Source organism: Macaca fascicularis, chromosome 4 (genome assembly GCF_037993035.2).
Source record: "Macaca fascicularis isolate 582-1 chromosome 4, T2T-MFA8v1.1".
NCBI lineage: Eukaryota > Metazoa > Chordata > Mammalia > Primates > Cercopithecidae > Macaca > Macaca fascicularis.
In genome coordinates, this window is record NC_088378.1 from 48,710,140 (window position 1) to 48,727,458 (window position 17,319).

Below are 17,319 nucleotides of genomic sequence, written 5' to 3' on the forward strand. Positions count from 1 at the left end.
CTTGCTCTATTGCCCGGGCTGGAGTGCAGTGGTGCAATCTCGGCTCACTGCAACCTCTACCTCCCAGGTTCAAGCAATTCTCCTGCCTCAGCCTCTGGAGTAGCTGGGACTACAGGTGCATGCCCCCATGCCTGGCTAAATTTTGTATTTAGTAGAGATGGGGTTTCACCGTGTTGCCCAGGCTGGTCGCGAACTCCTGAGCTAAGGCAGTCCGCCCGCCCAGCCTCCCAAAGTGCTGGGATTACAGGCATGAGCCACGGCACCTGGCTGGACATGTTGATATTTTAAGTACCTTTGAGAATGTTAATTGGAAATGTCGGGTACTCACATGATTATTCAGGTCTGGAGAATATATCTGGACCGAAGAGGTGGATTTTATGAGTCATCTGCATAGAGGTGGTAATTAAAGTAATCAGGGATGATAGATTGTCTAGGAACAGGATATAGTGAAAGAAGAGGGCCCTCGACCAGGTCTTAGGAATTGTATCACTTAGTAAGAAATCTGAGGAAGATGAGCTTGCAAAACAAACTAACATAAGTAGCAAGACGTGGTAGGCACACAGGCGAGTGCTAGGTCTGGGAAGCCAGGGGATCAGTTGCCACTGGGGTCAGTATTGAACTTAGCAAGGGCAATGTCTGAGGAGTGATGGAGGTAGGAGCCAGAATGGCATGGCTCAATCCAAAGATTGTACCACCCCGGCCTTGGCCTTAACCTGTTTTTTTTTTTTTTTTTTTTGAGATGGAATCTCACTCTGTTGCCAGACTGGAGTGCAGTGGCACAATCTCGGCTCACTGCAACCTCTGACTCCCTGGTTCAAGCAGTACTACTGCCTCAGCCTTCTGAGTACCTGCGATTTAGGCATGCGCTCCCACATTTGGATAATTTTTGTATTTTTAGTAGAGACAGGGTTTCACCATGTTGGTCTGGCTGGTCTCGAACTCCTGACATTGTGATCTGCTTGCCTTGGCCTCCCAAAATGCTGGAATTACAGGCATGATCTACTGCGCCTTGCCGGTCTTAACCTCGTTAAGTTTCGTTTTCGTTATCCATAAAGTAGAAAGAGGTTTTGTGATTTTTTATTGCATACATGTGTAAGATTCCTTAGCACAACACAGAAGCTGCGTTAAGAGCTTGGTGAATGTTAGTTAAGTTCATTTGCTTTCTGTCAACAACAGTAAGAGCGAAATATTAATAAGGTTTAGGATGCATAGTAATGTACTGTATTTTAAGTTTATTTGGTTAATTATAAAACATATAATTGTGAAAATGGTGCCATTTTCCCCTCAGATTGCTATAATACAGTATTTTTTAAACAAACTCCTTTGTGGAGAGGATTCTAAGATATCGTGTGTTCAAAATTATAATAGATACTATTTAGTGATTTTTAACTTTGTTTCAGCCCTTTTTATATGTGTTTTTCTCACTTAATATTCATAGCAGTCTTTCTTTTCTTTTCTTTTCTTTTTTGAGATGGGGTCTTGCTCTGTTGCCCAGGCTGGAGTGCAGTGGCAGGATCACGCCTCACTGCAGCCCCAGCCTCCAGGGCTCAAGTGATTCTCCCATCTCAGCCTCCTGAGTAGCTGGAACCACAGGCACATGCACCACCACACTAGATAATTTTTTGTATTTTTTATAGAGACAAGGTCTTGTCATGTTTCCCAGGCTAGTCTCAAACTCTTGGACTCAAGAGATTTGCCTGCCTTGGCCTCCCTAAGTGCTGGGATTATAGGCATGAGCCACTGCGCCCATCCTCATACCAATATTTTGAGGGCTACATCTCTACAAATGTCACTTAGGAAATTAATGATAGAGCTAAGATGAAAACCCAGGATTGCCTGGCCCTTAACTACTACAGTATATTGCCTCCTTGCAGAAATGCAAGCTTAGAGGATTCTAAGGTGCTACAGACAAAGGTTATGTATGTCTTGGGGGTTATATATGAATCAGTTTGCATCTTTAGTTAATATCCTGATTCATTCCCGTTTATGTTCGTTCTCATCTCACGCTCAGTCTCGCCCTGTCTCTCTCTCCGTCTCAGGTGACAGAAGGAAAACAGGATCTGGAAAGAGCATCACAGTTGGCCCGGAAAATGAAGAAAGAGGCTGCTTCTCTCTCTGAGTGGCTTTCTGCCACTGAAGCTGAATTGGTGCAGAAGTCCACTTCAGAAGGTCTGCTTGGTGACTTGGATACAGAAATTTCCTGGGCTAAAGTAAGTTGCAGTTCCGATGAAACACCAGCATGATGCCAGTGTAACATGACATTTGTTCTGGGCGATCTGGGTGGATGCCATGACCCTCCATTTCATATTAAGTCTAGCATTTTCTTTTTTTGCGTTGTTTATCCACTTCTCTGTCCTAAGAAAACATATTTTTAAAACAATGATTATATTTTATTTTGTTTATAATTTCTACTTTTAGATTAAGGGGTACATGTATAGGTCTGTTACATGGATATATTGTGTGATGCTGAGGTTTGGGGTATGAATGATCCCATCACCCAGGTAGTGAGCATAGTACCCACTAGGTAGTTTTTCAGCTGATGCCTCCCTCTGTTTCTCTCCCCTCTGCTAGTCCCCATTGTCTATCGTTCCCATCTTTATGGCCATGCATACCCAATGTTTAGCTCCCACTTGTAAGTGAGAACATGTGGCATTTGATTTTCCATTCCTGCATTAGGATACTTAGGATAATGGCCTCCAGCTGCATCCATGTTGCTGCAGAGGAAATTTCATTCTTTTTTATGGCTATATAGTATTCCATGGTGTATATGTACCACATTTTCTTTATTCAGTCTACCACTGATGGGCACCTAGTTTGATGACATGTCTTTGCTGTTGTGAATAGTGCTGATGAACATATGAGTGCATGTATCTTTTTGGTAGAACAATTATTTTCCTTTGCATATATACCCAGTAATCAGATTTCTGGGTCAGTAATCAGAACTCTGTTTGCAAAGTTTTTGGAGAAATTTCTAAACTGCTTTCCACAGAGGTTGAACTAATATATATTCCCGCCAGCATATAAAAGTGTTCCTTTTTCTCTGCAACCTTGCCAACATCTGTTATTTTTTGACTTTTTAATAATAGCCATTCTGAATGGTGTGAGATGGTATCTCATTATGGTTTCAATTTGCATTTCTCTAATGTTAGTGATGTTGCGCATTTTTTTCATGTGTTGTGGGCTGCTGGTATGTCTTTAGTGAAGTGTCTATTCATTTTCTTTGCCCATTTTTTAATGGAATTATTTGTAAAACAGCTCATTTAATAAGATATTTTTATCTTGATTCCAAAGGCATTACATTCATGGATCATCGAGGACTTTATAGGTATTATGTTAATATAGTACTTAAAAGCCTAATTCACCACCTTCAAAATCAATGACACATATTTACAGAGTATTTACAAAGAATTGTGCTGACTTTAATTCTTCTTCAATAACATTTTAAAACCAATAACTAACCTTTCTATTGCAAACTTACAGATGTAAAGAACATAGGAATAGAATTTTAAAAAATCAATACATGAGTTTTCTTTAGCTGTATACTTTGAAATCACAGAGATTAGAAAGTTGATTTGCTGGTTCTGGCTTCTGCAGTAGGCACATTATTTGCAGTAGACAAAGAATTGAATGGAACATGAGTGGCTCTTTTAACAAGGCATTCTGTTTTCCTAACTCTTTCCTGAGAAAGAAGCAAGTATACTAGTGGGAAGTGGTGATTATAAAGATCAATACTGTGATCATTTATAATCAATCAATACTGATGTTGATATAAAGCCACAAGTATCAGTTTCACATCCTCTACAGCTCTACACGTTTGCTGTGGGCCTTGAGGAGAAGGCGCTGAGAGGTTGTGGGATGACACAACTCCTACTTACTTTGAATGCTCTATGGAGATGACAGCTGGGAGAAAGTTAAGATAGTAGACACTGGAAAGACTATTCTCAGTTTAGAAAAAAGCTCATGAACAGCGTGATCATGCCATGAGCTGTGTGAGTGTGACGGAAGTGAAGAAAGGAATGTATGATGGAAATGAACATTGCAAGTCATCAGTGTGTTGTGGATGAATGCAAAACAAAAACACCAAACTTTATTTTTGTTAAATTCAAGTTTTTCAAGGAAATATTATCTTCCTCGTGCAGTACACTTTGAAAATCATTACGTTTTTATTAGTAACATAAGTAATAGAAGTTATTTGAATGAAATTTGCATAGTGTAATACAAAAAAAAGGAGCAAAAATCACCTATAATTAAATAATACTGTTATTTTTTTCATTTTTTGGGGCATATATCGATGTGCACATGCAAAAGCATGTATTTAAAAATAAATTTTGTTGTAACTAGCATTTATTGACCTTCTTTTAAAAACTTACATCTTTAACATTTTTCTTTACCTATACTTGTTTTTGTATAGCATATTAGAGATATGTGTAGTATTTCATTCTTAATGTTTTTATTCTCTCATTTCTCTATTTATGTCCATTTAAATTATTACCATTTTCTCTGTTATAGATACTGCTGTGATGAATATACTAAACCATAGCATGCATTCATAATTATTTCCTGAAGATAAATTCTTAACCCTAAAATTATTGGTCAAGGGACAGGAATATATCCATTTTTAAGTCTGATACAAATTATGCAATTGTCCTTCAGAAATCGTGCACCCACCACATGAGAATGAGAATTTCTACTTGACATCATGTCTTGGTTATTTAATTAGAACATTTTTTCACTAGTTTATAAGTCTTCTATAGCTCCTTTAAAAATACTGCTTTTTCCTCTAATTCTGACCATTTTTTAAAATCACCAAATTGGTCTTTTAATTTGAAACTTTTTATCTGTTCTGATTATCAATGCTTAGTGAGTTGTGTTTGACTGCAAAAAAATTGTTTTATTACTATAGCTTCCTTTTTTGTTTTTTTAAGCTTTTTTCTTTGGAAAAAAAGTAAGCCCTTCTGAATATTTTTTAATCAACAAAATCCATCTTTTTCTTCATTATTTCTGCCTTTAGTGCTTAGAAAGACCACCTCTACTCCAGGTGCATTTAATTATTTACTTATTTTTTTCCACTAGCTCTTTTTTTTTTTTTTTTTTAAATTGTTATACTTTAAGTTCTGGGATACATGTGCGGAACATGCAGGTTTGTTACACAGGTATACATGTGCCATGGTCGTTTGCTGCACTCATCAACCCGTCATCTACATTAGGTATTTCTCCTAATGCTATCCCTCCCCTAAGCCCCCACCCCCTGACAGGCCCCAGTGTGTGACGTTCACCTCCCTGTGTCCATGTGTTGTCATTGTTCAACTCCCACTTATGAGTGAGAACATGTGGTGTTTGGTTTTCTGTTCCTGGTTAGTTTGCTGAGAATGATGGTTTCCAACTTCATCCAGGTCCCTGCAAAGGACATGAACTCACATTTTTAATGGCTACATAATGGCTACATAGTATCCTGTGGTATATATGTGCCACATTTTCTTTATCCAGTCTAACATTGATGGGCATTTGTGTTGGTTCCAAGTCTTTGCTATTGTGAGTAGTGCTGCAATAAACATACGTGTGCATGTCCTTAGAGTAGAATGATTTATAATCCTTCGGGTATATACCCAGTAATGGGATTTCTGGGTCAAGTGGTATTTCTGGTTCTAGATCCTTGAGGGATCACCACACTGTCTCCCACAATGGTTGAACTAATTTACACTTCCACCAACAGTGTGAAAGCATTCCTATTTCTCCACATCCTCTCCAGCATCTGTTGTTTCCTGACTTTTTAATGATCACCATTCTACCTGGCATGAGATGGTATCTCATTGTGGTTTTGATTTGCACTTCTCTAATGACCAGTGATGATGAGCTTTTTTTCATATGTTTGTTGGCCACATAAATGTCTTCTTTTGAGAAGTGCCTGTTCATATCCTTCACCTACTTTTTGATGGGGTTGTTTGTTTTTTTCTTGTAAATTTGTTGAAGTTCCTCGTACATTCTGGATATTAGCCGTTTGTCAGATGGGTAGATTGCGAAAACGTTCTCCCATTCTCTAGGTTGCCTGTTAACTATGATGGTACTTTCTTTTGCTCTGCAAAAGCTCTTTAGTTTATAGATCTTATCTGTCAATTTTGGCTTTTGTTGCCTTTGCTTTTGGTGTTTTAATCATGAAGTCTTTGCCCATGCCAGTGTCCTGAATGGTGTTGCCATTTAAGTCTTTAATCCATCTTGAGTTAATTTTTGTATAAGGTGTAAGGAAGGGGTCCAGTTTCAGTTTTCTCCTTATGGCCAGCCTGTTTTCCCAACGCCCTTTATTAAGCAGGGAATCCTTTCCCCATTGCTTGTTTTTGTCAGGTTTGTCAAAGATCAGTGAGTTATAGATGTGTGGTGTTATTTCTGAGGCTTCTGTTCTGTTCCATTGGTCTATATATCTGTTTTGTTACCAGTACCATGCTGTTTTGGTTACTGTAGCCTGATAGTGTAGGTTGAAGTCAGGTAGCATGATGCCTCCAGCTTTGTTCTTTTTGCTTAGAATTGTCTTGGCTATATGGGCTCTTTTTAGTTCCATATGAAATTTAAAGTAGTTGGTTTCTAATTCTGTGAAGAAATTCGATGGTAGCTTGATGAGAATAGCATTGAATCTAAAAATTACTTTGGGCAGTATGGCCATTTTCACGATATTGATTCTTCCTATCCATTAGCATGGAATGTTTTTCCATTTGTTTGTGTCCTCTCTTATTTCTTTGAGCAGTGGTTTGTAGTTCTCCTTGAAGAGGTCCTTCACATCCCTTGTAAGTTGGATTCCTAGCTATATAATTCTCTTTGTATCAATTGTGAATGGGAGTTCACTCATGATTTGGCTTCCTGTTTATCTATTATTGGTATATAGGAATGCTTGTGATTTTTGCACATTGATTTTGTATCCTGAGACTTTGCTGAAATTGGTTATCAACTTAAGGAGTTTTTGGGCTGAGACAATGGGGTTTTCTAAATATACAATCATGTCATCTGCAAACCGAGACAATTTGACTTTTTCTCTTCCTGTTTGAATACGCTTTATTTCTTTCCCTTGCCTGATTGCCCTGGCCAGAACTTCCAATACTGTGTAAATAGGAGTGGTGAGAGAGGGCATCTTTGTCTTGTGCCGGTTTTCAAAAGGAATGCTTTCAGCTTTTGCCCATTCAATATGATATTGGCTGTGGGTTTGTCATAAATAGCTCTTATTATTTTGAGATATGTTCAATCAATACCTAGTTTACTGAGTGTTTTTTAGCATTAAGGGGTGTTGAATTTTATTGAAGGCCTTTTCTGCATCTATTGAGATAATCATGTGGTTTGTGTCATTGGTTCTGCTTATGTGATGGATTACATTTATTGATTTGCATGTGGATTACGTTTATTGATTTGCATTGAACTAGCCTTGCATACCAGAGATGAAGCCGAATTGATCGTGGTGGATATGCTTTTTGATATGCTGCTGGATTTGGTTTGCCAGTACGTTATTGAGGATTATCGCATTGATGTTCATCAGGGATACTGGCCTGAAATTTTCTGTTTTTCTGTGGTGTCTCTGCCAGGTTTTGGTATCAAGATGATGCTGGCCTCATAAAATGAGTCAGGGAGGAGTCCCTCTTTTTCTATTGTTTGGAATAGTTTCAGAAGGAATGGTACCAGCTCCTCTTAGTACCTCTGGTAGAATTCAGCTGTGAATCCATCTGATCCTGGGCTTTTGTTGGTTGGTAGGCTATTAGTTACTGCCTCAATTTCAGAACTTGTTGTTCGTCTATTCAAGGATTCAAATTCTTCCTGGTTTAGTCTTGTGAGGGTGTATGTGTCCAGGAATTTATCCATTTCTTCTACATTTTCTAGTTCATTTGTATAGAGGTGCTTATAGAATTCTGTGATGGTAGTTTTTATTTCTGTGGGATCATAGGTGATATCCCCTTTATCTTTTTTTGTGTGTGTGTCTATTTGATTCTTCTCTCTTTTCTTCTTTATTAGTTTGGTTAATGGCTTATCTATTTTGTTAATCTTTTCAAAAAACCAGCTCCTGGGTTCATTGATTTTTTTTTGAAGAGTTTTTTTGTGTCTCTATCTCCTTCAGTTCTGCCCTGCTCTTACTTATTTGTCTTCTGCTAGCTTTTGAATTTGTTTGCTCTTGCTTCTCTACTTCTTTTAATTGTGATATTAGGGTGTTGATTTTAGATCTTTCTAGCTTTCTCCTGTGGGCAGTTAGTGCTATAAATTTCCCTCTAAACACTGCTTTAGCTGTGTCCCAGAGATTCTGTTATGTTGTGTCTTTGTTCCCATTGGTTTCAAGGAACTTATTTATTTTTGCCTTAATCTTGTTATTTACCCAGAAGTTATTCAGGAGCAAGTTGTGCAGTTTCCATGCAGTTGTGCAGTTTTGAATGAGTTTCTTAATCCTGAGTTCTAATTTGATTGTGCTGTGGTCTGAGAGACTGTTTGTGATGATTTCTGTTCTTTTGCATTTGCTGAGGAGTGTTTTACTTCCAATTATGTGGTCAATTTTAGGATAAGTGTGATGTGGTTCTGAGAAGAATGTATATTCTGTTGATTTGGGGTGGAGAGTTCTGTAGATGTCTATTAGGTCCACTTGGTCCAGAGCTGAGTTCAAATCCTGAATATCCTTTTTAATTTCCTGTCTCACTGATCTATCTAATAGTGACAGTTGGGTGTTAAAGTCTCCCCCTATTATTGTGTGGAAGTCTAAGTCTCTTTGTAGGTCTCTAAGAACTTGCTTTATGAATCTGGGTGCTCCTGTATTGGGTGCATATATATTTAGGATAGCTCTTCTTGTTGCACTGATCCCTTTACCATTATGTACTGCCCTTCTTTGTCTTTTTTGATCTTTGTTGGTTTAAAGTCTGTTTTATTAGAGACTAGGATTGCAAGCCCTGCATTTTTTTTTTTTTTTTTTTTTTTGCTTTCCATTTGTTTGGTAAATATTCCTCCATCCCTTTATTTTGAGCCTATGTGTATCTTTGCACAAGAGATGGGTCTCCTGAATACAGCACACTGATGGGTCTTGGCTCTTTACCAGTTTGCCCCTCTGTGTCTTTTAATTGGGGCATTTAGCCCATTTACATTTAAGGTTAATATTGTTATGTATGAATTTGATCCTGTCATTATGATGTTAGCTGGTTATTTTGCCCATTAGTTGATGCAGTTTCTTCATAGTGTCCATGGTCTTTACATTTTGGTATGTTTTTGCAGTGGCTGGTACATGTTTTTCATTTCCGTATTTAGTGCTTCCTTCAGGAGTTCTTATGAGGCAGGCCTGGTGGTGACAAAATATTTCAGCATTTGCTTGTCTGTAAAGGATTTTATTTCTCCTTTGCTTATGAAGCTTAGTTCAGCTGGATATGAAATTCTGGGTTGAAAATTCTTTTCTTTAAGAATGTTGAATGTTGGCCCCCATTCTCTTCTGGCTTGTAGGTTTTCTGCAAAGACATCTGCTGCGATTTTGATGGGCTTCTCTTTGTGGGTAACCTGACCTTTCTCTCTGGCTGCCCTTAACATTTTTCCCTTCATTTCAACTTTGGTAAGTCTGATGATTGTGTGTCTTGGAGTTGCTCTTCTCAAGGAGTATCTTTGTGGTGTTCTCTGTATTTCCTGAGGTTGATTGTTGGCCTATCTTGCTAGGTTGGGGAAGTTCTCCTGGATAATATCTTGAAGTGTGTTTTCCAACTTGGTTCCATTCTCCTTGTCACTTTTGGGTACACCAATCAAATGTAGGTTTGGTCTTTTCACATAGTCTCATATTTTTTGGAGGCTTCGTTTGTTCATTTTCATTCTTTTTTCTCTAATCTTATCTTCACACTTCATTTTATTAAGTTGATCTTCAATCTCTGATGTCCTTTCTTCCCACTTGATTGATTCAGCTATTGATACTTGTGTATGCTTCACAAAGTTCTCATGCTGTGTTTTTCAGCTTCATCAGGTCATTTATATTCTTCTCTAAATTGGTTATTCTAGTTAACAGTTTCTGTAACCTTTTATAAAGGTTCTTAACTTTTTTGCATTGGGTTAGAACATGCTCCTTTAGCTTGGAGGAGTTTGTTATTACCTACTTTCTGAAGCCTACTTCTGTCAATTCATCAAACTCATTCTCCATCCAGTTTTGTTCCCTTGCTGGCAAGAAGTTCTGATTCTTTGCAGAAGGAGCGGCATCCTGGTTTTTGGAATTTTCAGCATTTTTGAGCTGGTTTTTCCTCATCTTTGTGGATTTATCTACCTTTGATCTTTGATGTTGGTGACCTTTGAATGGGGTTTTTGCATGGCCATTCTTTTTGTTGATGCTGATGTTGTTGATTTCTGTTTATTAGTTTTCCTTCTAACAGTCAGGTCCCTCCATTGCAGGTCTGCTGAACTTTGCTGGAGGTCCACTCCGGACCCTGTTTTCCTGTGTATCAGCTGTGGAAGCTGCAGAACAGCAAAGATTGCTCCCTGCTCCTTCATCTGGAAGCTTCATTCCAGAGGAGTACTGGCCAGATACCAGCTGGAGCTCTCCTGTATTAGGTGTCTGTCGACCCCTGCTGGGCAGTATCTCCCAGTCAGGAGGCACGGGAGTCAGGGACCCACTTGAGGAGGCAGTCTGTCCCTTAGCAGAGCTCAAGTGCTATGCTGGGAGATCTTCTGCTCTCTTCAGAGCCAGCAGGCAGGAACATTTAAGTCTGCTGAAGCTGTGCCCACAGCTGCCCTTTCCCCCAGGTGCTCTGTCCCAGGGAAATGGGAATTTTATCTATAAGCCCTGGCTGGTGCTGCTGCCCTTCTTTCAGAGATGCCCTGCCCAGAGAGTAGGAATCTAGGGAGACAGTCTGGCTACAGCAGCTTTTCTGAGCTGTGGTGAGTTCTGCCCAGTTTGAACTTTCTGGAGGCTTTGTTTACACTGTGAGGGGAAGACTGCCTACTCAAGCCTCAGTAATGGTGGATGTCCCTCTCCCCACCAAGCTCCAGCATTCCAAGTTGACTTCAGACTGCTGTGCTGGCAGCAAGAATTTCCAGCCATTGGATCTTAGCTTGCTGGGCTCCATGGAGGTGGGATCTGCTGAGCTAGACCACTTGGCTCCCTGGCTTCAGTCTCCTTTCCTGGGGCATGAATGGTTCTGTCTTGCTGGTGTTCCAGGCACCACTGGGGTATGAAAAAAAAACTCCTGCAGCTAGCTCAGTGTCTCCCCAATCGGCCACCCACTTTTGTGCTTGAAACCCAGGGCCCTGGTGGTGTAGACACCTGAGGGAATCTCTGGGTCTGTGGGTTGCAGAGACCTTGGGAAAAGTGTAATATCTTGGCTGGATAGCACTGTCCCTCACAGCACAGTCCCTCATGGCTTCCCTTGGCCAGGGGAGGGAGTTCTCCAACCCCTTGTGCTTCCCTGATGAAGTGACACCTTCCATGGGCTGAACCCACTGTCTAACCAGTTCCAGTGAGATGAACCAAGTACCTCAGTTGGAAATGCAGAAATCACCTGCGTTCTGTGGTGGTCTTGCTGGGGGCTGCAGACTGGAGCTGTTCCTATTTGGCTATCTTGCCAGCTACTTCCTCTACTAGCTCTTTCATAGTTTCATCTTTTTATCTTTAATGCATTAGTCTTTCTGGAATTTAGGGAATTCATGGTATATTTCATGAGGTAAGGCTCTAACCTTCTTTCCAAAAGGATAACCAATTATCTCAGCACTATTGGTTGCATAATTAACCTTGTCCCCACGGATTTGACATGCTAAGTTCATATATTCTTATTTTCCTGTTGCCTTTCATTGTTTTCTACTCCACTGATCTGACCCTGTGAAATGTAGCAGTGTTTAGAGTGTTTAGCCATGTTTTATAGTAAATTTTAACTGCAGTTAATGGATTCTCTCTCTTTATGCTTCATTTTTGGTAGGTATCTTATATGAACTTTAGAATTTTTATTGTTAAATTCTTAAATTCTACTGGAAATTTTGATTTGAAATGCCTTAAATTCATACACTTGTTTAGTGCAGAATTGCTATGTTTGTTATATTAATTCTATTTGGTAACATACATATCTCATTTTTCTCCCAAATTCTTTCACATTCCTACATAATGTTTTGATTTTTTTCTTTACAAATATTATTCATGTATGCACAGTTTATTCCTACATATCTATTTTTATTGCTATGTAAAAATATACTTTTCCTTTTTTTACCGAGTGCTTATTGTTGGTACATAGGTGATACTGATTTTATATACTTAATTTTTAAACATCCATGGTCCTGTACTTATAAATTCAATTCGTTTTCAGCTGATTCTCATAGCTTTTTTAGGTAAAGACTGAAAGCAATGAAAAATTTGTTTCTTTTGGAATAATATGCTTTTAAGTTTCCATTTAATCTTATTTCAGAGTTGAAATAATGATGATATATACAAGACATAAATTCACAGCACGTTCTCTTCATTAGAGTTAATCAAATGAAAAATCAGTATGTATTAATAACATAACCACCATCTTTTTATCATTGTCTTTTCAGATTTAAGGAACATGCAGATTTCACAGCATTTTGATGTATTTGCACTTAAAGATTATGTAAAATTATTTTCAATGCAAAACTTAAATAATATTTTCATTTCTGAATGAAATGGAAATAACTTATTCCATAACTTAAATATCACTATTTTCAATGTAATCTTTTTTACTATAAAAAAAGGATGTTTACTATTTAGATGTAATTACTTGTAGTTCATTTTTTTTTATAGTTCTTAAACGCTATTCTAGTCAATCAGTATATACCCACTGAAGAAATGAAAGGTTCTTATTAATAATTGCTGAGAGCATGGATATTGGGTATCCTTTATTCCCCCACCCCCTCGACTAGAGAAGAACTTTGGAAAGTAGTATTTTAGTTCCTTCATAAATATACCAGTAATTGACATGGCCAAGTGAATGTTTAAACCTGAACTCACTTGTGATTTTGTAATTGGTATGCTTTCCAAGGTGTGATTTAATGTATAAATATAAACTTGAGTTCCTTAAAATTATTGGTTTAAATGTTGATTTAAAAAATGATCATTAATAGTAGCAGTAGGGTAGATACATGCATATGCTTTTTGACTGAAAGAGCTTCGTAGTTTTAATTGTGGAACTCATGCTCTCTCTACAATTCTGTGACTATACACTTTGCCTGGTAAAACTTATGAATGTGCCAATCACTTTATCATCATACTATCCAGAGTATTATCTTTGCACTTATGACAGTTGTAAGACCAAAACTTAGACTTGCTGTTCTCTTGTGAATTACTTATATGAAATTTTTTTTGTAATGTTTATTTGAGATATTATATGTGAAATCAGCCAGCTATAAAATATTACCCTTGTAAGTACCTATAGTACACATCAATAGTTTCCTTTGGTAATCTAGGAGATAAATTCATTGTGAATTTTTTTAAGTTGTGAGTTCTAGGATCCTTCTGCTTTGCCAGCTTGTAGTTACTGAAAATGAAATTGCGCCTTTACATTTAGAGTGATGATGAAGGTAATTGGCATTCATATGTAATAAATGGATTTATATTTAAATAAATGAAATAATTGCTTTCCCACAGCTGAGTGTATTAACACTCATTGGTATTTGCTGAATTACACATTTTGTTTTTCATTTGGAACTTAAAAATTCTCACTATGTTAATAAGTTTAGGAATTTTGTAAACTTTGTCATTGTAAATTAGGGAGTCATGGACTACTTTGTATATGTGGCAGAAAAGTTTTTAATAATTTAAGGTTGTATACACTTTTATAATATTCTGAAGGATCAAGTATTTGATTTTTTTTTTATTTTCTAGAATGTTCTGAAGGATCTGGAAAAGAGAAAAGTTGATTTAAATACCATCACAGAGAGTAGTGCTGCCCTGCAAAACTTGATTGAGGGCAGCGAGCCTATTTTAGAAGAGAAGCTCTGCGTCCTTAACGCTGGGTGGAGCCGAGTTCGTACCTGGACTGAAGATTGGTGCAATACCTTGATGGTATGTCTCAGGAAAAAATTAATGATGAAATCTTCTCCTCTCTTCTAGTTATTATTTAAATGAGTACAACTTTGATTAAATTTCAAGTCCTATTTACTGTGTGTCACAGTAATATTTTGCTTGTGAATTAATTTCATTAAACTAGGTTTTGTTTTTTCTTTGAAAAGGTAATAACTAGAAATAATTTACAATGTTTCTAAAATATTCATGATCTACATGGAGTGAGGTACTTTCATATTTTAGTAAATGCACCTTATTTGTTTCATTTTAATGATTTCATATTGTATTTAATTTTCATACTATCAGAAGCTATTTTTATATATAATCTTTATAGTGTTTGAATAATGGCATGCTGGTTAAGAGCACAGGCTCTAGCATCTGATGGCCTATGTAAAATTTTTCACTACTAGCTCAGTAACATTGGTCAAGTTACTCAAACATTCTCTAAACCTCAATTGTTTAATTTGTAAAATGGACATTATTATATCTGTCTCAGACAGTTTTGCAATGATTAATTATAAGCCTTAAACATGTAGTGCTCTTAAATAACCAATTAAATAACCAAAACAACCAATTTTAGATTTTGCTATATTTATAATTATTAAATATTGTATATGTGTTAGTCTTTGGTTATGCCACTACTCTGTAAATTATCTCATGGAAATAGTTATCATTTAATTTTTATAGTGGTTTTACGTTCCTATGATACTAACTGTGAATATATGGCCACCCCACCCTCCCCTGCTGAGGAAGGCATTGTCATTTATATATAAATTTTTTAATTCTGAAATTCTAATAAAATATATATAATTAAAAATATATATTTTTAATTCTGAAATACCTGAGATAGGACTTTTATCAAATTTATAGAATTACTAGGTAATGGATAGAGACAACAAGCATACATTATTGTGTGTTTGAATATTTATTTAAATTCATCAGGATGTGTAGGGCAGTGAAGAGCCATGGACTTTGCTCTTGATCTCTAACAGATTTATATCCACAGTCCTTGACTTATTAGCTGTTTAACCTTAGCTAAGTTACTTAATGTTACTAAGCTGAAATTTCCATATATAGAGAATGAGAACAAAAGTATATACCTAACAGAGAATATAATAGTGAATATGAGATTCTTGGCTCATAGAATATGCTCATTAAATATTTTATATATTAATTTTTAATTACTAGCTTTATTTCACATTCTCATGGCCCTGATTTCTGTATTCTTCTGTCTATACCTTTCAAACTCTCCATTCAAGCAGTATCTTTCTAACGCTGTTAGAACATTTGATTTACCTGCTTGAAAGGGGTAAACAAGTCTGGTGCTCATCAGTTCTTCCTACTTAGGATCCAGATCACTGTTGATATTTTCTCATATCATTTATTAGTTCACATTCTTTTTTTTAATGTTTATTTTAAATTCAGGGGCACAAGTGCAAGTTTGTTTTCTTTTATTTTTATGTCTCTTATTTGTTCACTTTTTTTTTTTTTTTTTTTTTTTTTTGAGGCTGGCTGTCACTCTGTCACCCATGCTGGAGTGCAGTGGTATGATCACAGGTCACTGCAACCTCTACCTCCCCAGGCTCAGGTGATCCTTCCACCTCAGCCTTGCGAGTAGGTGGGACTACAGGCATGCGCCACCACACCTGGCTAATTTTTATATTTGTTTTTAGAGATGGGGTTTCACCATGTTGTCCAGGCTGGTCTTGAATTCCTGAGGTCAAGTGATCCTCCCATCGGGCCCTCCCAAAGTACTGGATTACAGGCGTGAGCCACCATACCCAGCCGACATTTTCTTTTTCAACTATTTTTCATATTATAGATTAATAATTTCTTTCTTTGTAAAAATTTTTACTGTCTAAGCATTTTCCAGTTTCTTTTATCCCACAACATATAATTGCTAAATGTTAATTTTATCATAAGCCTCCTTACCCTTTTCGGTCACACTCTAACTTCTTGCCTTAGTCCCAAGAAGGGACTGCTTTTCCCAGTCATAATCTGCTTAACTGTTGCTTCCGTTTTCAAATCTGTTCTGTCAAGCACGTTTCATGTCCTGCTTCAGGACATCTTGCTGTGGTCTATGCCAGATGTAATATTAAGGGCTGGTGATATAGAGGTAAGGAGACAAAGGCACTGTCCTTTAAGCAGAGCATACAGCATCTTTTTTTCAATTCATATTTTCATCATTTAAAAAAATTATTCAGTAAGTGAGTGTTTAAAAAATATGGGCCAGGTGCGGGTGCACACCTGTCATCCCAGCACTTTGGGAGGCTGAGGTGGGTGGATCACGAGGTCAAGAGATCAAGACTATCTTGGCCAACATAGTGAAACCCTGTCTCTACTAAAAATACTAAAAATTAGCAGGGGGTGGTGGTGCACACCTGCAGTCCTAGCTACTCAGGAGGCTGAGGCAGGAGAATCGCTTGAACCCGGGAGGCGGAGATTGCAATGAGTCGAGATTGCACAGATTGCACCACTGTACTGCAGCCTGGCAACAGAGCAAGATTCCATCTTAAAAAAAAAAAAAAAAAAAGATTGAGGAGGGCAAATCAGATCAGTTGTAATATAAGAATGAGTAATAAGAGATGAACTTGCATTGAAATTGAAAAAAAAAACTTTCAACTTTTATTCTACTTCAACTTTTTATTGTGCTGAGGTCTAAATCAGATAAATTTAAGAAGTGTTAAGCAGCATAGATGTGCATTTTTAGGAATGAGATTTATTCACTGAAGAAGAGCTCTGCAGGAAGGTGAAAGCTTTTCTTTAAATTCATGATACAGTTTGCTCTTTGAAGGTCTTTTAAATCTCTTTTAAGATTATCATCTTAAATATTTCATATGGTTATGTAAGCATTTTATTAATTCCTTTGTAGAACCATCAGAACCAGCTAGAAATATTTGATGGAAATGTGGCCCACATAAGTACCTGGCTGTATCAAGCTGAAGCTCTATTGGATGAAATTGAAAAGAAACCAGCAAGTAAACGGGAAGAAATTGTAAAGGTGGCAAACATAGAGACATCAGTAACACTTTTGGGGTGGAATGTTTTGTTGTCATGTTTTCTCTTGTGGAATGCTCTAAGTTACTTATGCTCTTATTCCTCCCAAGCGTTAGATTCATTAACATTTATTTTGATGGGAGAAACTGAGACAATAAGAGACAAACTCAATAAGAGACAAACTTGAATTGAAATCGAAAGACTAGTAAGAGACTTCAGCACAATCAACAAGAGTAAAAGCTATGCACATAAGATGCCAATGAGTCTTGCTTACTTCTGCATTCTCCACTGAGTGCTGCTTACTTCTGTATTCTCCAGTGACCCTTACTTACTTTTGTATT

General features: G+C 37.3%; 1 protein-coding gene across 9 annotated transcripts in view; it reads left to right on the top strand.

Moving 5' to 3' along the window:
• Positions 1-17,319, top strand: part of UTRN (utrophin) — a 581,880-nt gene that overhangs the window by 208,468 nt on the left and 356,093 nt on the right. For all 9 annotated transcript variants that reach the window (XR_012433510.1, XR_012433511.1, XM_005552038.5 and 6 more), the window contains exons 33-35: positions 2,040-2,210; positions 13,802-13,981; positions 16,854-16,982. Coding sequence is in view for 7 of the 9 variants with exons in the window: in XM_005552038.5 (XP_005552095.3) it covers positions 2,040-2,210; positions 13,802-13,981; positions 16,854-16,982 (480 nt within the window). In the remaining 2 variants the exon portion in view is untranslated. The remainder of the gene's footprint in view (positions 1-2,039; positions 2,211-13,801; positions 13,982-16,853; positions 16,983-17,319) is intronic.